General features: G+C 35.1%; 1 protein-coding gene across 2 annotated transcripts in view; it reads left to right on the top strand.

The window, feature by feature from the left end:
• Positions 1–4,302: 4,302 nt before the first annotated feature.
• The window catches only part of LOC136028085 (SAFB-like transcription modulator), a 53,004-nt gene continuing 36,451 nt past the window's right edge, over positions 4,303–20,855 (top strand). Inside the window, exons 1-3 of one of the 2 annotated variants that reach the window (XM_065705697.1) lie at positions 4,303–4,485; positions 11,685–11,745; positions 14,340–14,449. In XM_065705697.1, coding sequence (XP_065561769.1) covers positions 4,366–4,485; positions 11,685–11,745; positions 14,340–14,449 — 291 coding nt within the window. In that variant the 5' untranslated portion in view covers positions 4,303–4,365. Of the gene's footprint in view, positions 4,486–11,684; positions 11,746–14,339; positions 14,510–20,855 lie in introns of both variants that reach the window. The other variant, XM_065705696.1, reaches the window with a different exon arrangement.

The raw sequence follows: 20,855 nt of genomic DNA, 5'->3' as shown, positions 1-20,855 counted from the left end.
GATATATAATTCCCAATAACGAATTCCGAATAACGAATTCAGGAAAAAAGAGACATCTTTTTCTCTAGTTTCTGACCAAAGAACTGATGTGGAAAAATAGCTAGTTTGTGTATTTTTGTTATGCAATAAGGAGCATGAAAAACAAGTTCTCATCCTAGATGAACCTATGAAAGCTTTGGACGTAGGTACAAAAAATCTTTTCCAAAAAAGTCTTCACATATATGGTGCAGCTTAGGGATACGAAACGGTGCAAATTTATGCAAAAGAAATGGCTTTACTGCTATTTCATTTTCCAAATTTGACAGATACCCTTACTGGTCGGCGTCATGTGGCTTCCAGTAAACAGTATGCAGAGGCTCTCCAGCATTTTCGGTATAGTGTAATATCCTCTGACCTTGCTTTTTTTTTTCTTGCAGGACAAGTCTGGCCAGAAATGATATATGTCACATGACTTAGAAGTCACATGAAAAGAAATTACTACAAATAGCCCTCCTCTCAAGAATTTTGTGCGCATCTAACTACATTGACATAAGTGACCTAATAAATATTTTTTCCCTGACCTAATAAATGATATACTAGTGACCTAATAAATAATATTTAAATGCAAAAAGTTGAAAAAAGCCTTGCAAAAAAAAAATTCATTTTAATGCAGAAACCTCCCCCTCCCTCAGAATTCATCTTCCACCCCCAGTGGTGGAAAATTTTCAACTCCAAATTTTGCCAGCAATTCCCTGAATGGAAAAAGAATGGGTTTAAAAGGAAATAATAAATTAAGAGAAAAGAACATTTATCTATTGATTTTAAAAGGACATAATTAATTGTGATAAACAGGTATTTATTTAATAATTTGGGTCAGAAGCTCAACATTCATTCCTATGATCAATTTTTGTCTATTTTAACTATATCAATTTTCGTCATATTTTCGGTGAAAAACAGATATTCGTCTGATTTTTAATTGTTCTGGATTTCTTTCTTTTTTTAAAGAAATTTGAGGCTTTGGTGAAGGTCACGAAAAGAATTGGTGACATTTTGTACCTCAGAAAAAAAAAACTAAGAAGAAAATCTAAATGACAAGTTTGCTAGCTTCATTGTCAAAAACGTTCTTCCTTTGTCATTTGCGAAAACTATTGTGCTGTTATGGAAAAGACCAAGCTGAGCAAGTAGAATGTGAAAAACATGATCAGACATACCTTAGGACTACAATGAAATTTTGGGGAATCAGCTGAGAGTGACACTTTTTCTCACATTTTTGACAAAAAACTGATGTGAAGAAGTAACTTACTTTTGCAGTTTCATTCTGCAGTAAAGAGCTTGTAATACAATTAGACATCCTAAATGTGGTTGAGTGTTGTCACGAAAAAGCAGGGAATTATTTGTAACGCTATTTGTATGGTTTTCTAAGATAAAGTAATCCTATAAAGAACAGTTTGGATCCTTTGTGGATACGTGCGATTTTATGTTTGGGGGTGATAACTCGATTTCAAGTAGAATAAAAGAAGAATTCCCATCTGTCATGTGGGTTAAGTCCAACAGTGATTCGATTAATTTGGTCGCTTCTTATACGTTCAAACAGTTACCAAACAAACTGGTAGGATATGTGTATAATGGAATTAACATGAGCACGAGAAGGCCCTCTGAATTGAATTACACCATGCATTAACACCCCATTCCTGGATTTATTTGTCCCAGGTCACAAATTTTGACTGGATCCGCGTCGAGTGACTGATTGGATAAGTGGGATGCACTTTACAGGAGTAGCAACAGAAGATCTTTGGCGTAAAGGATAGGGGGATCGCAAGCCCTACAGAATTAACTACTTCAGATTTGACTTGAGCTCTATTTTGTCGGAATTGTCTACAGATTTTAACCTTCTGTTCAGAATTTAAAAACCATTATTTCACGAAACAAAACTAGTGGTGGAGATACTTTTGACAAAACTGGTTATATTTTCCATGAAGACAAGCTACATTAGATCAACCTCGTTTATGATTCTTGACCCATACTGTTGAATTTTTTTTTTTTTTTACTTAAGGATGGCAGCTCACGAATCTCTTCAAATCTTAGATTCAGACCTGGGTGCAAAGAAACGTGGACTAAAAGTCACATTTGAAAATGCTTGTAACTTATGGGTGGGGACGGCGAAGCAAATCAATCAAGGATTCTCGTTTGAGGAGGAAATGGTTGTGAAGGGAGAAATCCTTGAACCTATGAAAGCTTTAGACGTAGATGCAAATAATCTTTCGCAAGAAATTCTTCGCATATATTGTATAGCTTATGGCTACGGAATAAAAAGACTTTTTTTTTATTTTCCAAATGTGACAGGTGTCTGTAAGTGTCGGCGTCATATGGCTCTTAGAAAAAAAATGTTCTCCGGCATTTAGCATAGCATAATATCTCCTGACCTTGGATAGTCTCTTTATCTTGTAAGCCAAGTCTGGGATAAAAAAAATGACATATGTCATATGAATTAAAAGTCAGTGTTCCCTCCTTAAAACGAGTTAAGTCTGTGAAAACAAACGCTACGGTATACGAATGCATTTAGTCCAATTTAACTTTTTTTTTTTAATTTGAGCTACACACCAAGGAACAAAATAAGAAGACAAGGAGCATAGGAAAAATGTATAGCACAAGAATATCTCCTAAAACTAATTTTAAAATTCGGCTGCATCACTTTTCAACTTTTATAGGTGTCTTGTTCATAATGAAAGTTTCCAGGCTTAAGTCGAGAGCTAAAAATAAAAAAAAATATTTCCTTTATGCTAGCCTTTGTGGGGATTTGTGATTGCAGCATTGATTTTTTTGCTGTTTGACTGTTTTTTTGTTTTTTTTTATTAGTTAAAATATTCCTTATCTTCTTGTATGACCGTTATGCTACATGATTTGGGCACAGCCCTAAGAGCTTATGCCATGTACAAGACTAGATGTGCAGTGCTATTTTTTCATTGTATCAAATATGCAAAACTATGACCAATGGTTACAAAAAATGTTCATATTATTTATGTGGCTTTGACTCCAGTCTTGATACCATTAAATGAATACAAATGAGTAACTAAACATTAATGAATCTGTCACCACGTTTCAGTTCCTTAACTAGATTAACTATTACTTCTACTAGGGTCTAGGAACTTATAATATTTCCTTGGGGAGAACCTATACTGAACTGCCCCATAGTCTACAACATACTAGCCATGCAAATCCGCATCAGCTAAAAGAGCCTCTTTTGCAGCTGCGTGCAAAAAAAAATATTGAAAAGAGTAAAAGACGACTCATATTTTGACGACAGCATTAGAAGACAGCAACACAACGACAACATTAGAAAACGGCTTCTGAACCTTCAGGCTAAAACGCAACCAGATTTATTTTCAACATATTCCAAGCCATAAAAGCATCAAATATAATGAAACTGCTTTTTTTACTAGCAGCCAAGACTTCGTTGTTAAACTGAAATCCTCCCTCTGACCTCAATTCATGAGACCTTATTAGCCAAAGATCTAATGTTAATTACTGTAAATTGATTTTATCTCCTGAGTGTGTAGACTATTTCCCTTAAACGCCTTTGACGCATGGAATAAACACCAAATAACAAAATTCTAATCTTCCTAGGTACTTTGATAGAAAGATCTTTAAGGTATTAATTGAAACCTCAAAGAAGAGACAAATAGATTAGTGATTATTAATGCACAATGAAGACAATGAAAAAGGCATTGTTCATCATTTTTTTTGGAGACTGCAAAAGAAAGCGGGAATTAGTCTGAAGAAAAGTATTGGTACCGGTCGGCCTATAGGCCTTAAATTGCTGGGGATAGGTAACTCAAGTACCCGCACTTTCCACAACCCATCTACAGAATTAAAAAAATTATTTGGGATTATTCATAATTATTACACAAGAAGATTTGCCTATTTCAAGGGCTTGGTTGCTCATGAGGATGATGGATTTTTGAATATCTGGTGATAATTTTTGGAGAGTCAAAGGGGTGAAAGGACTAACTAATAGTCACATACCCTATATACAAAGTTTTGGAACTGGATCTAAATATGCCTGGTGCCACAAATTTAGGAATCAAAAATAAGATTAACTCCATCCTTTTCCGAAAGAAAAGAGTAAATAAAATGGTTTTATAGATTTACGGAATACGAAAAACTTCATTCCTGGAGATTATTATTTCTCAGTTGGAAACGGACATTTCTTTGATATCGGACCGGTGTGCTGTCAAAAAATCGTCGGGTTAAGCAGAAACACGATAGGAAACTGAATAGTGTCATCTGTTTTGTGCAAACAAGACATTTCTCAATGATCGATAATTATTTTCATATTCATCAATTCTTTAATGGCGGATAGCAGTGCGCTGTGAGCTTGATTAGAAAATGGAAGTGTTTCAATCACAATTATCCCAACTAAGAGTAGTTGAATTGAAAGCCGAACTTGAAAAAAGAAATATAGACACGAAGGGTGTTAAAGCTGTTTTAGTAGATAGACTGGCAAAGGTTTGTGTATTTGAATTTAGTAGGCTAGGCCCATTGACTAGGTAGCCTACCCTGCTTGGGTTGAACCTTTAGTTTGCTTGCTGGTTCAAAACACAGCAAAAATAGGAATCAGTTCCAATATTGTTTCTTCAAGCAAGTAACATTAGACTATCTATCTTGTGGTGATTTTTGGGGGGATAAAACTTTTATCTGAGGTTTAATGAGGTCCAAAGTCTAGGTTATACTCTACATTAGACTGTTGGGTAAATCTTCTTGCTTTATGGTAAATTTCTAGACAAGCTACTTTTGGCTATTTTGGAAAGGAGTTAGGGTAAAATTCTAGTTAATTGACTTCTTGCTATCTTGGAAGGGGTTTAGTTTAAGAAAATGAAACTTTCAGGGCTTGGTCTACAGGCTAAAGTATGTCCCAGAAAGGTATTTTGAAGTACCTACCTCTACTCCTTCCCCCTCTAGAGGCCCTGACCTTTGATGACCTTTAAAAATATATGTGCTATGAAAGTGAAACCTTGCAAAATAGATCTTCTGCTTAACTGAAGTACAACAAAATTTTTTCAGCTCCATAACTTTCCTCATTCCCATTTTATAAGGTTTTAAAGATATGCAAATACATTTCCTAAATTTTCAAAAAAAAAAAAATTGTCATGGCTCAAAATTCTACTCAAATAACAGGAATTGCATTTTCAGAACTAAAGGCAGAGAAAAAGCAACTAGTAACTGAAAATTAGGGTAAAATGTTGTTTTGTCAAAATTTCAGTAGGTATAGACCTGTAATGTTGGAACATTTTAGGGCTCTCTAGAGGGAGAAGGAGCAGAGGTTGGTACTTTAAAATACCTTCCCTGGACATGCTTTAGCATGTAGACACATCCATGAAAGTTTCATTTTCTTAACCTAAACCCTTTCAAGAAAGGAAGAAGTCAATTACCTTAATTTGCACTTCAGAGCAAATTAGTTGCAAGAACTGTGATGCTCTGTAGTTGATGATGGCAATAGATCTGGTCACTATGCCAAGGTCAAGCAACAAACCATAGGGACTAGAGAGTGCTGGAGAGATGCAATTTAAGCCCACTTGGTAACAGTGATCACATGGTAGGTATGGTTCAAGGACCATTCACCAGCAATTTAGAGTTGGCACCACTGCACAACAGCAACTTCAGATAGAGTGTGTGAGATGGTTAGGTATGACAAGCTGCATCATCCTCCAAGCTAACTCTATTGTGTTCCACGACTGTTATGGTAGTGAGGGCTGGGAGGGGTTTTCCCACTGGAATCTCCATGGTAGAATTTCCAATTAACTAGAATTTTACCAAAGCAACTAGTAGCTCAAAAATTAAGGTAAAAGTTGTTCTGTCAAAGTTTCTATAGGTATAGACCTGTCATGTAGGCAAATTTCAGGGCCCTCTAGAGGGAGAAGGAGTAGAGGTGGCTACTTTAAAATACCTTCCCAGGACATACTTTAGCCTTTAGACACACCCTGAAAGTTTCATTTTGCTAACCTAAACCCTTTCCAAGATAGCAAGAAGTCAATTAACTAGAATTTTACAGGAGTTAGGTTACTAAAATGAACATCTAGCTATGAATCCAGAGCCAATAGTTTTAGAAGAGTTTAAAGGTTTAAAGGACTAATTGGTAGTTCATATACCCTGTATACAAGTTTTTGGAACCAGATTTAAATATGCCTGGTACCACAAATTTAGGAATCAAAAATCAATCAAATTTAGACTTAAATCAAAATTGGATTAGCCTATCAAATTAAACCTGAGAAGCAATTGCCAAGCTACTGTTTTAACCCTCTTCTGATTTCAAAGTCTTATAATTTTGCCTAGGCTACTGACAGGTCTATTATTAGTAGAATTTTGGCAGAAAGTTGTGAAGCTTAAAATAGGCTTTTAGGGATTTCCACCATTTGGCTAATATTGGGGTAAAGTTGATTTGTGATGCAAATGAATGTTACATTTAGATTCAGAATGTAATTAGCCAGATAGGCTAGCCTACATATTTACACAATAGGGGGGTAGGGTGCATACTATATAAATATATAGGTTCTTTGAAATTAGTAGAAAGAGAGAATTCAGAAACAAAGGAAGAAGTGGGGATATATAGGCTCTCCCCTTTAAAATATGTTAACTATGATTAGTCTTCATATTATGGAGTAAGAACTGTTTTCTTAATATGTTTCTGCATGGCTCATAGGCTTATAATACTGGTTGGCTGGTCAGTTAATTTAAAGATATATATATATATATATATATATATATATATATATATATATATATATATATATATATATGATACATATATATATATATGATATATATATATATATATATATATGTATATATATATATATATATATATATATATATATATATATATATATATATATATATATATATATGTATATACTGTCAAATAACCCATCCAGTGGTATCTAATTTGGTGAATATTTTGCTGTTGATATTATCAACTCATGAGCAAAGCAAATATACCACTTAATGCCTTTTTTTATTCTTTTTACTAATATAATAATTGCCTCTCTCATGAATTCAAATTAAATGCATTTTTGAACTATTGAATTGACCAAAATTTCTAGTTTTTTGGGTATAGAAAAGGCTTAAATCATGGATTTCAAACTTACTATCTGATTAGAAATCCATTTTTAAGTCATATAATTCACAAAATTACCTTAAATTGCAGCTTGGAGCAATATAAGGATTTTTCCTTGTAGAAGCTCCAGAGTTGATAACACATGACACATAGTTGAATACATACACTTGACTAGTGGTTTGATGTTGCTGATTCCGATTTGAGTGCTTCCCAGTTATACTTCCAATCTTTTTTTCACCATTTGTTGTCGAGATGGTTCTTAAAGCTGTCTGTGGTTTGGGCAGCAATGGTATCTGGCAGTAATTTGTTCCAGAGGTTGGCAACATGGTTGGTAAGAAAATGGGTGCGTTGCCACTTTGAAGAGAAATGCTTGGATAACTTCAAGTTATGTCCCCTTGTACGAGAATCCTGAGACGCTAGAGGAAGAAGACCAGGAACTACCTTTGTATTAATAAGTTTATGAACCATAATGGCATCACCCCATCTTTTTCTATAAACCACAGTTGAGAGTTTCAACTTGCAGAGCCTTGTAGGGTAAGGGAGCTCATGCAGTCCACTCACCATCTTAGTAGCTCTTCTCTGGACATCTTCAAGAATTTTAGCATCTTTTTGTAAAAAGGGGGATGCAAGGACCATGCCTGTCTCAAGCCTCAGCCAAACAAGTCCTATATACAAAAGGCTCAGAATTTTAGGAGAACCGGGAGGAAATGGTTCTTTTTATGAGCCCTAGTGATTAGTTAGCTGATGCTGCTGCCTTCTTTGCGTGACTGCTAAATTTAAGATCATTGTCAACAATTACTCCTAGGTCATGTTCCTCCAATACTGGAGCAAGGAGCTGACCGTAAAGAGAGTATGTTGTATTGATATTCTTGTGCCCAAAGTGTAAAACATGACATTTTGATACATTGAAAGTGAGTAGCCAAGATTTCGCCCACATGCTAAGGAGATCAAGGTCATTTTGAAGTTGGGAAGTATCTTCAAGAGTGCTAGCTAGACCAATTACTTTGAAATCATCAGCATATAACGTTATCCTGCTTTTAAGTGCTAGAGGAGCATCATTTATGAAAATATTGAACATGGTGGGGCCAAGAACACTACCCTGTGGAACCCCACTGATAACATTCTGAGAGGAGGATAGAATAGGATTGCCATCTGCATCAAACAGTCTTACATGCTGAACATGATTCCTCAAGAAATCCAGAAATCACAAGCATTGATTTATCACAATTAAGTTTAATAAAATATTCAAAATGATTTTTCCATTTTCTGTCTGCCATGTTTCTTCTGTTGGTTTTGATATTATCCAACAAATAGGTGAAATGGCAGTTTTTAAGTGGCCTAACAGAACATGAAGAAAACATGGCAGAATTTTTTTGAATTTTGTTTTGTCAACTCAATTTTGACAAATCAATGCTTATGAATTACACACCTTTTACAAAATAGAGTTTTAATAAAATAGTAAGTTTGAAACAAATGTTATAACCCATTTTTATATCCCAAAATATATACAATAACATTGTTTCCAAGGGTCCTAAAAAGATAACCCTTTTTTAGTCTCTATTGTTAGAGAGGCAACAAATCCTTTAATCTCTATCTCCCCCCACCCCTTGATACTCATCCTATATTTACCTGAGAGTTAGGAAGTTTTGGTATTAAAATGTACTTTTTTAATAACCTGTCCTATCCCCTACACCTATAAAATGATCCCCACCCCTCATTAAGTATAGCTGATCCACACTTACACAACATTGCATATGATTTTATGAAATATGATGCAAATTAGTTTAGGTAAATAAAATGTTGAATGATTTTTTAACAATAAGAAATAATTTTTGCTCAATGAAAAGCTGTCAAAACACAAGCTGTGCTGTCAAAGTGGCAGCTTTGGAACTTTTTGCATGCCTGATTGTGGTTTTCAGAACCATGGTTGAAGAAAAGGAATATAAATATTTAATGTCTGTTTAGTCAAATTAACCCTATAAATGCCATTTCCGTTTAAGTACTGAATTATGAAATCAATAGAAAAAAAATATTTGAAGGATGTTTCTAGATGAAAGAAAAATCACTGAACTCAAATATGGAGTCACATTTTTGGTATCTGGTTCAGGGTTTGAGATCTGTCATGTCCTTTTAAAAGGACATCTGTCCTTAATAGAGTATTTTTTTTTCAAATAATGCCATATATTTTTGTATCAGACAAAACTAGTAACTACTACAAAAGTAAAAAAGAGTTCACTTCTGGTGGTAGGAGAGAAAACAGTTCCTCTTGGGAACAAGGCACAGTGCAATCCAAGACACTTGCTACACAGGATTTTTGTCTTCCTCTGACAAATTTGGCAGCGTTTTTGATCTTTTCCAAATTTAGGAAAATGGTTATACCTGTCATGTTGCACGTCTGTAGGGGGGAGGTAGGTTGTGTAGATTTTTTTGTGGAAGAGCACCTTTGGCTTCCAGAGATAATGGTATACCAGGGTGCTTTTGGGGGATGTTGGAGTATCCAAGAGAGCATGCAATGGAGGTTTTGAGCTTCAGTAGAGGCGTAGGTTTGTCATTGGACTGCCAGCAGTGACAATGATAAATTAGCAAGGCATTGACTACTGCACTGTCAAGAACATAGTAGAATATGTGCATATGTCACTTTCTTGTCTTTGGGTTTGAGTGATAGAGCTCAATGAGCATATCAGCCAAGTCTATGCTGCCCATGTACTTGTTGGACTCTATGATCACTGTGGGCCTTTTGATTTCTATGTATTTCTTCTCAGAGAAGAAATATTTCTTCTTCTAAATTAGCCAGGTATTGACTGCTGCACTGTCAAAAACGCAGTAGAATATGTGCATATACCACTTTATTGTCTTTGTGTTTGAGTGATAGAGCTCAATGAGCATATCAGCCAAGTCCACACCACCCATGTACTTGTTGAACTCTTTGATCACTGCGGGCCTTTCAATTTCTACATATTTCTTCTCAGAGGAGTCCCAATGTCTACAGGTATCCTTGGGCTCAACTGCAATGTAGTTTGACACAAGCATCACCACTTTCTTATTGTACCAGCACACCAAGGAAACATCTGTTGATTTTTTGCATCCTGAAAGATGGTTCTGATGAATAGTCCCAATGCAATCATATCCAATCTCCTTCAGATGAACAAAAAGGTCTATGCTCAAAAACCAATTGTCAAAAAATATTGTGCCCCTCTTTGGGTTTCAGGGATCTCAAGAGCCTCATAACAACATCTTCACTAAGACCAAAGGGCCCAGCTTCCGCAGTTCCTCAGCCTTGGTATATTTTTGATGTGGTACATGATCCCACTACTTCCAGCTCAAGTAAATACTTTTAACCCCTACTTGTGCAGCTTGTTTGGGAGATACAGCTGCATAAAAGATCTTAGATACTGGTGCATAACAGATCTTCCCTTGAATGGGATAATTTGTTCATCAGTGTCTTTACTGTGTCTTTCTTCAGGCTCAGTTCTCATCAAATTTTCTTGCAGCAGGTCAACTATAGGCCTGACCTTGAACAAACAATCATGTCCAGGATTGGTTTTTGGCTTGCACTTAACTTATTAAACTTGACTAGGGAATCTTATTATTCCTATACAGAGAGTTATTGAAAGGTAGGAATATATCTCTTGTTTTGTGAAATCAATGAATTTGTCCTTCATCATTGCATAGCAATTTGTCTATAACAGTTTCTTATCAATCATTTAATTAGAGTAAAATATTTGGCTGGGGACATGGACTCTGTTGGTGGGGTGATCTTCAGTTGCCCTGTCAGAGCTAGTAGAGGGTCCATGTTCTTCAAGATCATGAGACCCAAGAAAGTCATTGGTAGGGGGGCTGTCTTGTGTCAGTTCCAGCTGTGTTAACTTTAATTTGGGGTTCAGCAGTAAATACTTGCTATCACTCTCTTCATCATTGGAATCTGACAGATCTGACATCTCAGAAACATCTCCATCTAGTAGTTCTATAAACATTTCTAAGGCTTGTTCTGGTTCAAGATATTGCAGAGCATGCAAGTTTCATGACTTTTTCAATGCCTCTTCAAACTCGTCACCCATGTGGAAAGATACTTTGGATATAAATTCATTAAAATATATTAAATATACTTATTTTCCTTTGATATTCTTTCTTACAGTAGCCATCAAGTTCTTGACCCTTACAGACAGATGTCCTTTCAAAAGGACAGCTTGTCAGAAACTAGTTCATACACCAGCACTGTTACCATTGGATCCTAGCCTCTTACCAAATCCTAATTTAACACTATCTAACTGTACTCTGATTTTTTCTATAATTTTTGAAAGTTATTTAATAATATTTTAATCAATACCCACCTTTCACCCCTTCCTGGCTCTGTCTCCAATCTTTGTCTAGCAACTGAAATGAGTGTCCCATTGGCTTATGCCAATTGAAACCATATGCAAGTCATTGCTACCAATCAGACATGCTTGTCCTTTTAAAAGGATATCTGGGCTTAATGGGTTAAAGTTTATTTTGCCACTTGGACTTCTTCAGACTAAGAATAAGATAAATATAGTTGAGCCTTAACAGAGAAATATGTATTCACAATTTTTATCTGCATACATCTCTTTTTTAGGTTCTAGTTGAAGAAGGTGTCAATCCAGATTTGTACATGGAGAGTCTAACTAAACGAGAAGGTAACAGTCAATTAAGCTTTTTTTCTATCAAACAAGGGGAAAATAGTAAGGCTACTCCCTGCCCCCCTATTATTTTCCAAGATGATGTTTGTTTGCAAGATGTGATTAAGTTCATAGAAGTTTCTTTTTAGAAAATGATTAAGGTTTATTAAAGTTTTTATGTATTCACAAGCAATAAAAGAACTTAAAGTACTCTCTGCAAGGCTTTATAGCTGAAAATGCAGGACAAAAGAAAAAAAAAACACTGAAAGGAAAAGGAGGAACAATAAAAAACAAAAGAAGTACACTAAAAAGGAAATTGACAAGCAGCTGCCTTCCACTCTACGTGCCAAAAACCAAGCTGGAGCAAAGTGTCATGTCTAATAAACAATGCAAAGCATGATTCCAACTTAGCTCAGTGACATCAACTTTACTAGTGCATAAAAAAAGAAAGGAATAAGTATAGTTATTCAAAAATCAAATTGTTTGTAAAATTTTTGTTGATGCCCATATCAAGTAACACTTCATCTGGCTCAGGAGTCGCTTTTTATGGTACTTGGTATTTACCAAATGACATATAGCAATTGTAAATTCTGGGGGGGGGGGGGTGGATGCCTGAGAAATTTGCCAGAAAATCAGAAAACTCTATTATCAACATTTAGGACCAGACAATTAGTATGAAATCATAGAATTAGTTTCTTTAACAAAGCAGTCAGTTTGATAAAGATACCAGGCTCCATTCTACAAGTCTCAAGAGCAGGGTTGCCACCCTTAGTAATTTATCACTATTTCTAGTGATTTTTCTATATCAGTATATGTACATTAATCAGCAAATCACTAGATTATTGAAGAAAATCAGCCAAAAATAACTAATATCTAGTGATTTGTTTCTCACTTTGTGGAAATTCAGGCCAAAAGGAATGTTGTCAGCAAAGGTAAATAAAATGGCACTGTCTATTAATGGAGGTCTACATTTTTGGTCATGGAGAGATCTAGGTTGACATAGACAACAACAAACTGTTAGTTTTTGTTTGTAACTAACAAGATTGTTAACTTGTATTGGAAAATATAAAAGACCTTAAAACTAAGCATTATGGGATGCTGAACTCAACCTTATATAGTGACTGGAAGAGAATATCTGTTGGGATAACCTCCCAGACAAATAGGAATCATAACCAAGCACTAGCATTTCTTCTTATACTGTTCTCAGATAATACAGAAAGTAGATTTTGTTGGACCAAGGAGTTGAAAGATATTCAGCCATTCTAAGATAGAGCTGCAGGAATCAGACAAGAATCAAAAGTCAAATTTAGAAAATGAAAAAGAGTATCACATCTATGCTGAGTAGTGCTTTGCTTAAAAGCAAAACTGCAAATCCTAATTTTAATTTTTACTGCTAAAAGGAAAAGTAGACAAAAAAAACATTGTCTTTTTGGTCAATATTGTTTTAAATAGATCTATGATTAAAGATTTATACTTTTTAAAACTTGCTAGACACATACAGTAAAGATAACATCTAATAATTAGCTATATCACTCTGAGGCTCATCTTTATATGGTATAGTTGCTCATATGAAGTATGAAAAATTCGTTTCTTGAAAGACAGATTTGCAAGCATGGTAAAAGGAGCAGTAATTGATAAAAGAATAGTTTTCAGTATACTGGTGAGTATGTAATAAGGACCAGACAGTGGACCTTTTCAGTCCATCTACAAGTCTACTTATATGGACCATAGATACTGACTTGTGGGCCATCAACTTTTAGCAATATATTCTATGCAAACTTCTATGCAAAATGGCACAATATGTCGAAAAGGCGGGAGAGGCTCAGTCGAGCCCAAGTGAATGAAAATAAGTATTGTTTTATATTGAGTGTGTGTTTATGTTGAGTGTGCAATTTATAATTATGTTTAGAAGGAGACAAGCTTTCTATAGAAGCAATTTTTCAACATTAAGAAAATGAGAATTAAATTTCATAAAAATTTTCATAAAAAATAGATCATGACGTTTCTGAAGAAACCTTTGCTTAATATTTTCAGGAGATATATCAAATTGTGTAAGTCTCTAAAAGTTTCATTCCCCTAGCCTAACAAATATTGGTCCAATAAGAGTGGTACGCTTACTCCCTCCATTTACCAGTGCCATTTAACCAAACACTTGGAAAACTATAGGCTCTATTACTATCTTAGCTCTATGACTACCTTGGTTCTACTGCCCTAGGAATGATGCACGGACAGATAATAGATAGACATGTCTATTAACAATCAACTAATATTATTTTTATACAATCCTGAAAAAGGGGGATTAATGCCACAATTGCCTCTCGCTCAATTGGACTATCTGTCTTGGCTTTTTCTACAATTAGCCATGGCTTGATGCCCACAACTATTCCATTTTAATTCAAAAATCAACACACTTGGTTGAGGTCAATCTTAAAATAATAACAAAAAGTTTGTTCTGAAACTGGTTGATTACCGTATAAGAGGTAGAACATCTGGTAGAAGAGTAGATAGTTCTTGGCAATGGTAGATAGTCCCATTTTACATGTATTTAGGCAAACAAAAATAAAAAGCTGCTTTTTCTTTATACATCAAGTTTCATGGATTCTTTTTTGTAGGCAAAGATGGAAAGTTGGATGAAAGTGTTGATGGAGGAGAAGAGAAATCCGATAAAGATGGAAATGGAATAGAACCAGAAGGAGAATCCATGGATCAAGATCTAACTGCAGTAAGTCATGAATCTTCTGAAAGTGAACAATTCAATGAAGTGTTGGCAGGAATTGAAAGGGTAATGCTGCTTTGTAATCTAATCCAGCTTTTCCCAATATGTGGTATGTGGTAAAAAAAAAAAAAAATACAACTATAATAATTGTAAGTTCTGTACCCACTATACAAAATTGTAAAAATACCATAGCATAAACAAAAACATAAAGTAAATTTGAAAACAGCATGAATAAAAACAGCAAGCAAGTTTGCTGTACATAATTCTTATCAAGGATGCACAGTTTTGTTTTCCCAGGGTGTCTGTGGGTGGTGAAGGGGGATCTTCTATATTTTCGATTGAAGAGAATTAAAATTAATAAATGATATTGAAATGGAGCTTAATTTGCACTAGTATTCTGAAAACTTGATTAGTATTTGTTTTTTTCTGATTATTCTATACAAAAAGAAAATTAAATTAAATGTTCTTTCTGGTAATTGCTAAAAACTAACATAATATTTGTAGTGGTTATATGCCTTAGTTGTTGTTTGTTTTTCTTTGAATTTATTTTTTGCTTGTTTCATGCTTCATTTATTCCTTCATAGTAATTTCTTTTTGTTTTAAGCTAAAATAGCGACGAAAACCACACTGCCTTTCCGTATTAAACAAGCACAAAGTAGAAACAATAGGAATTTTTTTTTCTAAGACAGTGGAATTCAATTCGGTGGATATTTCGGCCTTATGTCCAAATATATAATAACAAAGAAAAACAGTGTAATAAAATAGATTAACAGATCAGTAGAACAAACAGAGTAAAGCTACATTGATAACTAGAAATATTTACAAATACAGTATAGACTGCCGCTCATGTTTCACATTCATCATGTTTATCATTTATAAACTTACATTAAAATGTGAGAATGAAAACTAGTAATGTTTTTAAAAAGTTTTTAAAACAGTACAAGCATCCTTACTTCAACTAAGTTCAACAACCTTGGACATAGGGCCGAAATATCCACTGAATTGAAATCCACTGTCTTAGAAAAAAATAAAATTTTCTGGTGTTTTTACTTTGTGTTTGTTTGTTTTAAGCTTTTCTTGAAGTTTAGCCATTTCAGCTTGTTTTTGTTGTTCAGCTTGTTTGGTTCTGCTTTCTGTCTATTGTTCATTTTTTTTGCTTTTTTCTGTTTTGCTCTTTAAATTTCTTAAAACTTTTCTTTCAAAGTTATTATATTTACTATTTTTATAAATATGAATTTCCATGTTTCCTTTTAATATTCCAGCTATAAATCATTTTTGTGGACGTGCTTTCTATTCTTTTTTATGTTTCCAAATTAAAAGAATTTATGGACCAGACGATTTAGGACTGAAATCCTCATCAGATGCAAATATTACTCTATGGTATTAAGCTTATTTTAGGCTTCATTTATTCATTTCATAGTAATTCCTGGGTATAAGGAAGGAAAGAAGAATTTATTGAAAAATGGGATAAAACATGTAGGCTAAAAAAAAACATTGTAGACTGGTCAGGAAACAGCAACCAGATTAGAAAATAATATAAAGAGTTGAAGAATAACGTTTAAAGGAACAATTTACACTTAATGGTTGCTGGGATGGAATTGAAGTGAGATAGTTATCGATTTTTAAAATTTGCAAAAATATGGCCGTCTTTGTCGTTGTTTATAATATTCCCCTTATTCCCATATGTAGTCATGTAAGAAGAGTGCTCTTTCAAGTCTTGGCCCTAAAGTTCAAGTTCCTTTTATTACCAATATCCATCCATTTATAAACAAAAAATATCCCAAAGGGCTCAATGGCCCGTTATTTGGGAAAAAAAACTACAAAACAAAACATAAATAACTATTAATTACATTCACACTTAAAATATATTTAGAGTCTACTCACCAATCCTCACCCGAGTACAACATGTCTCCACACCACCTACTTACAACAAATAAATAAAAATAAAAAAATATATATACATCGAGGATCCAACACTCACACCACCCAAATCTAAATAAATAAATTCAATCTAAATAATTAAATAAATAAATTAAATCTTGATAACTAAACAATATAAATAACTGATCAATATTATAATTTAATTTATTTTTTTTTGATTAAAAAATTCTTCAACCGTTTCTTGAAGGATCCTATGGTACAGGACCGTCGAATCCCAACAGGAATGGAATTCCAGACACGTCTGACAGCAACTATCAGACCAAAGTCCGAGCGCACTGCAGGGGTAGATGGCACTAGCACATCATCCTTGTTTCTAGTTTCATAAGGACTGACATTTCGAACAATTTCAAAAAGCCCGGAAAAACTTGATGGAAGGTCTCCACGGAAATACTGAAACGCAATGAAAGAGAGGTGTAATGTATGAATATCTTTAATCTTCAGAAGTTCAACAGAAATATGGGTGGTAGACTGAAGAACTTTTGCTGCTTTCAGTTGGAGATTATGTAAAGGTGTAAGTACAGATGGAAATGTTGACATCCACACTGACGAGCAGTAGCATAAATAAGGGTAAATAAGAGAGAAATATAAAAGACGAAGGATAGAGAAAGGAAAGACTCGCTTCAGCTTTCGAATAATTCCAAGGCCTCGAGAAACCTTTAATCTCATTGACTCAGTATGCCGTTTGAAAGATAGATTTTCATCCAGAAGTATCCCAAGGAATCGAATAAACCGGTCAGCTGGGCAGGATATGGATCCCTTAGATGTTTTAAGCTCTGTCACTGTAGGGCAGCTTTTGCCTATGCGGGAGAATATAAGAAGAAACGATTTTTTTACATTCAAAGCTAACAAATTTGCATCAAACCAACGATATATATTTTCTGCCATCAATTGTAGCTTGAGGATAAGAGATGATTCATCAGGTGCTGCAGCCCCCAGGGTGGTGTCGTCGGCGAATGCAAAGAGTTCTTCATGTTGACCAGGCGTATCCAAGGCTTCAACCACAGCATCTCCTTTCTGGCACAAATGACAACAGAAATCAGATCGTGGGTTGCTAAATAGTCGATAGAGGTCGTTGACATATATGAGGAAAAGGGATGGCCCAAGAACTGAGCCTTGTGGCACTCCATATTCGACTGGAATATGCTCATCAGAAGCTTCAACTGCAATGGATCGGCCAGTTAGGAATGAAGAAAACCAGGACAGAGCTTCTCCACGAACGCCTTGATGCGACAACTTACCAATAAGTATCTCGTGTTTGAGGCTGTCAAAAGCTTTCTTCACATCAAGGAATATTGCCGCAGGGATAAGGCCGAAGTCTAAAGACTGTCGTACAAAATGAAGAAGCATATTACATGCGTGTTCTGTTGAGCACTTCTCCCAAAAACCAAATTGGTGCCGATGAAAAAACTTCTTCGCGTCTAGGAAACTCAGCAAACGCTTTAGCATAGCCTTTTCAAATATTTTAGAAAAGACAGACAGAAGAGATATAGGCCTATAGTTCTCCGGGTCCTCCCGGTCACCTCCTTTAAATAGTGCTATCACTCGTGCCAACTTGAGACGCTGAGGGAATATTCCGAGCTTGAATGACTGGTTAACTAAGTGGCACAGTGGTGTAATGATTGAGGGAAGAATCTGTTTGATTAATTTGGCCGGAATTTGGTCGAATCCAGATGAAGAATTTTTCAATGACGAAATTATTGTTATCAGTTCCTGCTCCGTAACTGACTCAAGAACCATTGACTTTACACAGGAAGGACCGAGGAACTGCTTCCAAGTTCTAGAACTTGAAGAAGGAACCACACCTAACGCCGTTGTTTTCCCAACCTCAGCAAAAAATTTAGTCATCTGATGTCGTACTTGGTCTTCATCCAAGAAAAGCTGATTCTGAACACTAAGTGATTTAGGGAGCTTTCTAGGTCTTGCCGATGGTTGCGTAACTTCCTTGATTACATCCCAAGTTTTCTTAATATTTTTGCCGCAATCCGCAAACCTTCGGGAAAAATATGTAATTTTAGCTTTTCGAATCAGAGTTTTAAGCATCTTCCGGTATAGTTTAAAAGTCTCTAATTTAGCATCACTTGGTCTGTTCCTATACTCTTTCCAAAGGTTCTGTTTTCTCTTTATTGACTTTAGTATTCCAGCTGTAGTCCATGGGGCTATGGGTGTTGATCTCTTAGAAAGACTTGGTTGGGGTGTTCGGCAATGGTGGATAAATTTCTTCTTTACTGTTTCATAAAAAAAAATCAAAAGCCTTATTATAATTTTCTAAGCTCACCCTCTCAGGTATTGTAAACTCCCATGACGTAGTGAATAAATCATCTTTGAGCTTTTCGATGTTTGCTGGTGTATATCGGAATCTTGGTTTATTATCAGGGACTATTCGGCGGGCAGACCGGGGGAGTGGAAGTAAAACTCCTACTGGAAAATGATCCGATATATCTGATGGTAGCACTTCATTTTTTACAGAATGTATAGATGAGAACACATTGTCAATTAAGGTTGCAGATTGGTTTGAAATTCGTGTAGGGATATTTATACAGGGAGTTAACCCAGACGAGATTACTAGTGCCAGTATATCACAAGCCTGACTCGATGACATATCCATCATATCAGCGTTAAAATCACCCATTAAAATTATTTCTGCCTTTTCAGACAATACTCTCCCAAGAACAATCTCTAATATTTCCATAAATTGTTTCATTGATCCGCTTGGAGATCTCTATATTTCGCCAATTATTATCTTTTCATTGGAGCTAGTAGCCAATTCTATGAACAGAGATTCAAATACCCGTTCAATGTTTATAGACAGATCATCTCTTCTTACACCTGCCAAATTACTCAATACATAAAATCCTAGCCCCCCCCCTTTTTTTTTGCTATCTTTCTATTTAGAAATATTGAATTATATCCGGGTATATCCATAAGTAGCTGGATCTTTTCATTTAAAAAAGTTTCACATAAACCAATAATTCCAGGGCGAGAATTCTTACATATAAGCTGTATATCATCCAGGGAAGAATTCAGCCTTGAGCATATTGTTCTGATTTGCCTATTTCCTGGGTTTTTGTTTGCGAGAGAAAAGAATGTATTGGCAAAAAACATAATAAACAAGAAATTATTGCTACCTCTCTTAAAAAGCAAAGGGGGAGGTAGAGAAAACGAAATCCTTAAAACAAAAAGAACAATTGGCCTCCAACACCCACTAATACCATCACACTAAACGATAAATATATATAAAAAAAAAATCATTACTATTCCTCCAGGAACCTCATATCAGAATATCCCCCCCAATAAATTTTTAAATCAACCAAGACTCGTATTCTATAAAAAGCAGTCCCTTAATGTTTTTTTCTAAATATATGGGGGTCTCGAATAATCTAATATCAGTGGTTAAACCATCTCTGTGTACCTCTATAAAAAACTGAAAAATGTGAACAGGAAGAGATGCGTCTAGGTACATAGAAGTTGGCACAACTCCTTCTATCATGAGAATAAACAGAGAGACCTAATGCACAATAAATCACTAAAACAACGAGTGGCGACTGGTGTTACATACTTTAAAAAATGAACTTCAGTGACTATTTTGAAAGGATTATAGAGGGAAAAAAGCCTTGCACAGAAAAAAGTACTATTCTACTTTCATTTGTTTTACAAAGATTTGAACTTTCTAAACTATATTATGTTAAGTGTTTCTACAACAAAAAAGCATGTACATTAAAAAATACTTTAAAATTCTAACATGAGCCACCAAATTGCAGTGTGCATGAGTGATAGAGAACATAAATATTTTTTTTACTATGTTTAAGTTCAGGATAATTCAGACGAGATGGACCTATTAGTTATTCATATTGTAAGAAAATTGGCTTATCCGGATCCAGGGACTAGCCAAAAGTCCAGATAATGGTAGGCGTTATGGGATTGGGCTACTCGTGTCTAAAATGAATATATTTCTGTACTATATTGATTTGGATTATAATGTATCAAAGTCCTTCTGGAACAATTTCTGGACCTTTGCTTGTGCATTTTAGTGCTGAAAATATAGTATATTTCGATGCTTAAAAAAAGTTACTTATTCTGTTAATCTTCCGTTCATTTTTTATGGCATTCGGTATTAACCAAGTGACATATAGCAATCGCAAATTCTGTCTGTCTGTCTGTCAGTCAGTCCTGGTTTTGCTACTTTAGGCACTTCCAGGTAAGCTAGCACGATGAAATCCTCAGGACCGGATCAGATTAAATTAGAAATAGTCTTTTTCCCGATTTGACCATCTGGGGGGGGGAATGGGGGGCCCGTTAATTCGGAAAAATAGAAAAATAGAAGTATTTTTAACTTACGAACGGTTGATCAGATCTTAATGAAATTTGATTTTTGGAAGGATATCGTGTCTCAGAGCTGATATTTTAAATCCCGACCGGATCTGGTGACATTGGGGGGGAGTTGGGAGGGGGAAACCTAAAATCTTCGAAAACA

This window comes from Artemia franciscana, chromosome 6 (assembly GCF_032884065.1).
Source record: "Artemia franciscana chromosome 6, ASM3288406v1, whole genome shotgun sequence".
Lineage (NCBI taxonomy): Eukaryota > Metazoa > Arthropoda > Branchiopoda > Anostraca > Artemiidae > Artemia > Artemia franciscana.
This window is presented reverse-complemented; position numbering and strand designations above follow the sequence as displayed.